Source organism: Charadrius vociferus, unplaced genomic scaffold, assembly GCF_000708025.1.
Source record: "Charadrius vociferus isolate BGI_N301 unplaced genomic scaffold, ASM70802v2 scaffold213, whole genome shotgun sequence".
Lineage (NCBI taxonomy): Eukaryota > Metazoa > Chordata > Aves > Charadriiformes > Charadriidae > Charadrius > Charadrius vociferus.
The window spans coordinates 6,495,761-6,503,089 of record NW_009647828.1 but is presented as its reverse complement, the minus strand read 5'-3'; the positions used below and the strand labels follow the sequence as shown (position 1 = coordinate 6,503,089).

At 40.8% G+C, this 7,329-nt stretch overlaps 1 protein-coding gene across 1 annotated transcript in view; it reads left to right on the top strand.

The window, feature by feature from the left end:
• Positions 1–7,329, top strand: part of FAM53A (family with sequence similarity 53, member A) — a 52,034-nt gene that overhangs the window by 11,068 nt on the left and 33,637 nt on the right. Inside the window, 1 exon segment of the mRNA XM_009882532.1 lies at positions 1–694. This exon segment is cut by the window's left edge and continues 32 nt beyond it. Coding sequence (XP_009880834.1) covers positions 1–694 — 694 coding nt within the window.

The window sequence follows — 7,329 nt, the reverse complement described above, 5'->3', positions numbered from 1 at the left end:
TAATGGTAGTCTGCAGTGGCAGCAGGAATCTTCCAGTACGTCTATGGTGTCGGGATGGATAAGTGAATTAAACCTTAATGAAAACTCGGGTCAACCCTTGGCCCCACCGACGAAACGCCATTGTAGGTCCCTCTCTGAGCCAGATGAGCTGGCTCGCTGTCGGTCACCATGGAAGCCCGGCAATTCAAAGGTTTGGACTCCTGTGTCAAAGAGACGGTGTAATAGTGGCGGTAGTGCTACCTTGCAACGCTGCAACAGTCATGGAAGTGCAACCTTACAGAGAAGCACAAGTATCAGTCTGCCACAAAACATACTGTCGCTAAATAACGTCTTCACCATCACCAGCTTCAACACATCACCAGTACCCAGACCTTCCTCTGCCAGCAGCGGGTTTGTGGACAGTAGCGAGGGAAGCACAAGCTCGAGTACCCGCTGGAATTCCGGAGGCCCTTGTGACTTTAACCCAAGGCGTCGCCTCTCCCTCTCCCAGGAGCACATCACCGAGACAGGAAATCTCTTGCCTTCAGCCAACAGCACTCCCACCTCCACACCTGAGCTCAGCCGGCGTCAGGGCTTGTTGAGATGCCGCTCCCAGCCTTGTGTTCTGAATGAAAAGAAAAGCCGGCTAAAGCGCAGACGGGAGGAGGACGTACGATGGAACAGACCATCGTTAGACTTTTTTAAAATGACACGGGTGAGATTTTACTTTCCTCAGTGTGTGAAGGGAACTATTGCAGAAAGGCTATTTCTAGATAAACTGATAACTCAATATTAATTTGCAGTTGTTAGATTTGCTTGTGCCTCTATTAACTTCAGCAGTACAGCAGGCTTCTTATACTTGCCAGACCTATACCCTACAGCAAGTTACTTTTTGCTTCCAGCCCAGTTCCTGAAGCTCAGTCTACTTGATATAAAGTACAGAGAGCTATGAAAAGGTGCTTGAAGCAGAGGTTAAAGACAAATGGCTTGTTTTTAAAATGCAAGGAAGCCATGGGGAAGGGGCTAGACAGGGTAGCAAAAAAGTTAGGCTGCTCTCTTCCCCGAGAACAGCGTGCAATGATTTCTCAGTCATCTTGGTGTACATCTGTTTGGTTGATTCTCCCCTTACAGTTTGAGTAATTCCATAAAGCTAAGTAAGAGCAAGCAAACTCCTGTACAAATGAATTAACTCAAGAAACTGCTAATAAGCAGTCAGAAATAGAAATAGTTTTCTAATATGGCAACTGCAGATTCTTCAGTTCAATGGAGAGGTGTTCTATTCTAGTTACTCAGAATTCTTCTTCCCTCCTCACATGAGTAAAGGTGCTGATTTAAAAACTATAACCTTCAGTTCTTGCCTATGCTTTGCATGTAATACAAATGCATGCATACAGCTCACTTTTTCAAAGCTTCTGTGTCCACAGAGGCAGCTGCTACAGTTTAAAACTGAAGATGCTCATTTAGTTTCTGTAGATATAAAATTGAGTCTTACATTATGGTCGGAGAACTCTTCATGCTTGTGAGAATATAACCCTACTGCCTTCCGTAGATACCAGACTCGGGAGGTTTGAGTAGATCTATTAAGAGTAGTGGGGAGGAGGCAGTTTGCATAAGTAGCAATAAAAATGAAAGGAAAGGACATAGTTCTGCACCAATGCCCCTGCATTTGATGCAGCATGCAAAAGAAAAGCTGAATTAGGATGGGGTCCTGGCTAAGATGTCCAGTCTGTGGTACCTGGGTATTAGTAGGCTTTACATAGAAACGTGGGGGGGGGGAAAAACACTAGTTAAGATAATGGAACTGAACTGTCTACTGTAGGATATTCACTGAGTTAACTAGTTTATGTCTACTTAGGTAACCTAAGTCTGTGTGATGGCATCTGTCCTTCTCTTACACCTTTGTAAGGCAACTTACTTATAGCTTAAAGGATTTTCTTCTTTAAAAAATACGGCATTTTAGATCAAGTTGTGGGGTAGATAATTGGGTGGCAAGTCATACAGAGTGACTTGCTTCCTGACAAGGTTGGTAACCAGTTTTAGATAGGACTAGACACTGTTCTGAGTTTTGGTTAAGATGCAAGTTTGCTAGTTAGCTAATCAGATCTTGCCTGTTTCTTTGTTAATCACTGCTGAGATTAGTTTGCTAATCTACTCCAGAAATATTAGTGGATTTGCCTTTCAACTGCCTGTGTGGTCTAATGCAGGCTTCTTTGTTTAAACAGAATTTAAAATTTGAAACCTGCTCCTTTCTTGGCTTGACTTGCTGCCAGCATTCTTCAAGGTCTAGAGGTGTGATGCAGTACTTTGGACTGGCAGAATTATTTCTGTTGATCAGATGTTTTACCTTCTAAATAATCTGTGTTGTGTGTATAGAGTAGACCTCATAGTAGCCCATGTGTACAGGTTTTTAGCTATTTAGATTTGCTGCTGAATTGAAGAATATGTGAGACTAATTCAGCCAGGCTTGATCACTTTTTCCTGTAAGACCTATTTTGAAATGCTGTTTTCTCAATAAGCTGAGTAGCTTATGCAACAAAGTTCATTCTACAGTGTCAAGGCCTGATAGTGGTTTTTTTTTCAGCTCTTTCAGTAGAATCTTCCTATAAAGATACTACTGTGTATTCAATCAAAGGCACAAAGTATAGTTTGGAAATGCATCAGCTTTCAGATGTGCTAAACTTTAATGAAAACATCCATTTGAAAACTAGGCAAGTACTGAAAACACTCGAAGTAAAAATTGAATTAAGTTTTCAAGAAATGTTGGGGATTTTTAGAATGGCAGCTTGCTTACCCATTAGGTTGTTGGAAGTTTTCTGTTTCTTTGTAGCCTACCACTTCCCTGTGCCCCAAAGCCTGGCAGATGTATATTCTGTGAAACTTATATTGTGGTCCTAAACATTTCTCTCTAGACTTAAAATTACTGCTGTGCAAAATATTAGAAGCTAATACTACAGAAGACTTGTTTTGAAGTGTCATACAAGGAAATGTGGATGTGTCCTATATCTGCATATAGCTCAGTGAGGATCAGGACTACGATAAGGGGAGGTTCAGTAAGACCTCTCTTTCATGTGTTTTGATGGCTCCTTATTGTTTCTAAAAATGCTTTTTCTGTGATTTCAAATTCACTTCTAAGTCAGTTTATGAAAGACCTGCATTGAAAACAAGTGCTTTTAAGGGTTTTTATTCTAAGCTTTATTACAAATGTTTTGATGTCCTCAGATCTTCCTTAAAAGCTAAACTTACCACATAGTTGCTCAAAATCAGGTCAGTAATGAGATAATTAGTATTGCTTGTGGAAAACTTAAGTTGTAGTTGACCCATGTTATGATAGATCTGAAGGTGTGCTGGGGAGGGAGAGTTCTTACTTTTTACATTGCAGTGATATATTGGAGCCACAACTGCAGCCCTTTCTGACGGTGCTCTGGAGTCCTGAGAGGTTGGCATTGAAATGCATCCCAGAGTTGCTCAAGATTTCTCAGCTAGGAATTCTCTCAAATCGATATTTATCAAAACTAAATGATTTATTTACTTTAACCTGAAGCAAGTGCTGTTGTATGTGAGTAAAGATCTTGAATAGCTGTGGTTGGGTGAAGCTTTAGAGGGAGAAGGGGGTGAAAGGTGGTTTTGGTTTGGGGTGATTTTTGTGTTGGTGGTTCCCCCCCCCGCATTAGTGGAACTGGTTTTTGCTAGCTGAGCTCTGGAAAGTGCACTTGGTGGTTCCTGCTTCAGTCAGTCCCTACTAATTTGCTAAATATAAGTGCTAGAAAATCAAAAGTCTGATTCTGAAATCAAAGTTCCCATTGTCACTGAGTTTTAATCTTAGAGGTCATAGGTGAGTAAATTAAGATTATTAATCTACCCTTGTAGTCTGTCCTTAGTTTCTGTACTTGTTCATGGCTTGCTCCTTCCACTGTTGCCTTTTTAATATTCTAATTTGTGCCTCTCATTAAAAGAAGGAAAGAAATTGGGCAGCTCTTAAGACCATAAAACTGTTTCTTTCTATGTAGCTTGATTTTTTTATTTCCTTCTTCCACACACCTTCACACTTGACTGTATTCCCCCTCTGTTTTAGATTTTATGCCCTCTTGGAAAATAATATGCTGTCTCTTCAATTGGCATGGAAAACACTACATTAATTTTCAGTAAGATGAGTAATTCACGTGTACAGAAATAGATTGAAATGATCAGGCAGACTGCTGCACACCACTGTTTAGCTCTCACATAGTGCTAAATTCTGGAGGGAGCTTTTTCTGGACTTGAAGCTGAAAATACAAACTTGTGAAACTTCAGACCTAGAACATTGAGACAGCTGTAAAAACAAGTGGAAAAGACTGTAGGAAATGATAACAAAATATGATAGTGGTTTTCAGCCCCTAAAGACTCAAAATTGCTTTCTCTGTTCAGTTATGTTAGCAAGAATAGCTGTATGGGTTGTAGGACAGCAGGACACAGTATCTATACCAGCTTAGCATTTGTTCATAATCACCCAAATAAGAAGCTGGCTCCAGTGAGGAGTGTCGATCTCCTTTAACTGCAGGAGGCATCTGATCACCCTGGTATTTCAGGATGACTGTGCATGGCAAAGAGCCTCTTTGGACTTGAGATCTTCTGCAGCTAATAAGCTCTATCACAGGGGCTGCCATAGCATAAGTAATGGTGGCATTTAGACTGGTAACTGCAGTAGGAGGTTAGAAATGTTTATTTACTGAAGAGTTCTTCCACCCCAGGAAACTGCTGAGCTTTTTCAAATGTTAGGCTTCATGAATTACGTCAGCCGATCCTGAGGTGTGACAAGTAAAGAACAGCCAAGAGGTTGCACATGTTTTTCAGTGTGTATGCAAGTTTTACTGTGACAGTAAGATTTAATTTTGTTTCAGATCAAACAACACACTGCAGTTTGAAGTCTTCCTGGTGTTTAGCATTCTTGTGCTACTCCTCCCCCAATGCTGTGGCATGGAGTTGCCAAAAAAATAAAAATATCTTGGTATCATGCTTCAAACAAACAAACAACAACAACAAAAAACCCCCAAACCCCTCAAACTTCTCCAGCATGTTCTCTGAAGTGGTCTTTGGTCTGTTTAAATAGTTAATACAAAATAGCTGGCTTTATCCAAGTAAAGAGTAGTTTCAACTATTCAGTGTTACAGCATCTTGTGCATTAACTTTAGACTAGATAAGACAACACAATGAAAAGTTTTAAGGGTCTCTAGACAGTGAAGGAGCTCAGGGAGTGAAGTCATGCTTTCCTAGCACAGGGTGCTGCTGCCTTCTTAGAAAGGCTTTGAAGTCGTCTGGATTTTACACGAGCAGATTTTCTTGGTGCTGAGAGAGATGCGATGTGCCACACCAGGTCAGGCCAAACTCCACGTAGCCTTGGCACCCTGCCTGCCCCAACAGCCGCTTGGAGGCATGCGGGAACAATGAACCTGCAACTAGATACTTCCTCCACCACGATGGCCTGGCTTCTGCCCGTGCATGTCTTGGGGGCTTCAAAGTGTGCACCAGTGGTTGCAACTCTGGTAACTACTCATCTATTTTCTGTTGATAATCTGTTTTTTAACCTTTTATCTTGGACCTCCACAATATTCCGCAACACTTTAATTTTTGTGAACTCTGTTCATAATCAACTTCTCCAAACACCTGAATGCTCGATTTATTTTCTTTCTTGGAGTTTAAGGTCTTGAATCAAAAAAATACTTGGATAACTTTGATCTTTAAAGTAAATTGAGCTTAAATTGGTTCTGTTTTATGATTATTGACTTCATGTTTCAGCTCACAGTGATATAGTGGCTTAGTGGCTCTATATAGCAAGGAGAGCCTCTCGCAGAAGATACCATTTGAGTCATAACGACTTGTCAACTCTGGCCAAAACAGCAAGACTAGTATCACTTGGGTACGAAGATAAGCAGAAGGACTAGTTGATAGTGACTTTCCACAGCAGTTTAAAAATGCAAGCAAAGTAGGGATGATTGGTGGGGGTGGATATGTTTCCTTGAAAGGTGTGATGAGGAGGTAGTATTTTATGAAGAACAGAATATATCAGGAGTGCTGTGACTAAACTTAGATCAGATAACTGCTACTTTTCCTGCAGAGACTTTGTTAGTAGCTCCTGATCTCTCCTGTGGAATCTCTGCATCTGCTTACTTGAATTTTACTTTGTGTGGGCCAGTTTGCAGAAGCCAATGTGAATAGATACAAGGGTGAGTGTCAGATGTGATGCTAATTATTTTAAGTACCTAAACCAGGGTAACAAAACATGTGGTTGCTATTTGAGAACTATAAGGCGCTCATTTTGTTTTGTTGCTCTTTGAGGTCACTATAATGGTCAATATACAGACAGGTAAATGAATGACCCATACTGTGCCCTTACTAAATTTAATCAAAATACACTCTGAAGCATTCTGCTTGATTCTTTGAACTCTTGTTGTCTAGAAAATTTCCAAGTATGCCCTGTTAGGCATCGTCACAGTAGATTTGTTCACTTTGGTTATGCTACAATGAAGCGCATTAATCTTCCCAAGCTGCACAAGCAGTGTTACTGCTATATGTAGAGCTCAAGCATGGACATAGAAAAGACAGCATCATACGCGAGTGGTGTAGTGAAGTACCTGCTCGCTTGCGTTAGGCTTTCTCCCAGGCTGCTGTTTTAGCATGTGCAAGATAAAGATGTGATACCAAGAATCCCTTACAATGCTAGCAGGGTAACCTGTGAGTCAAGCCTGCGCTGGCTAAAGTAGGTTAAGTACTGGCTCATGAAGTTCGTTCAGATTGTGTTCTCTAAATAGTAAGGATGTTGCTTTAAATAGTTTGAGATGCTTATGTAAAGCTTGTCTCTTATAGCCTCCTGTCAAAATGGAACAAACAGGTTATTTGAGGAAGATGTATTTTCTGCTTGTGGATACAGTTAAGTCAGCAAAGGCTGTTTCTGCCTAGCACACTACGCTTGTGTAGTATGATTTGGGGAAGATATTTAATACAGTTGCAAGTCTTGGTCACTTAAGCTCTTGTGGTACTGTTGCAAGAAAATGTAGTACAGCAGCTCGTGGACAGAATATAGGTTTGACTTTTTTTTTCTACCTGCAGATGACACTTTGCAATGCAGTGATGCATCAATGTGCACCACTGCTTCTCAGATAAAATAGATGGTAGATGTCCTTGCACTGTGTGGGGGTATCTTCTGCTTCAGGGCACCCTTGATGCCCTTGGCTTTTGGAATATGGTTTGTGGAAAATACAATATAGATGAGCTATATGTAGTGAAGGATTGGACAGGGGTTGATTGGGATCAATAAAATGGTCGCAAATGTAAATATGCAGCATAGTTAATTTACTGATAGTTTCCCTTTGTATA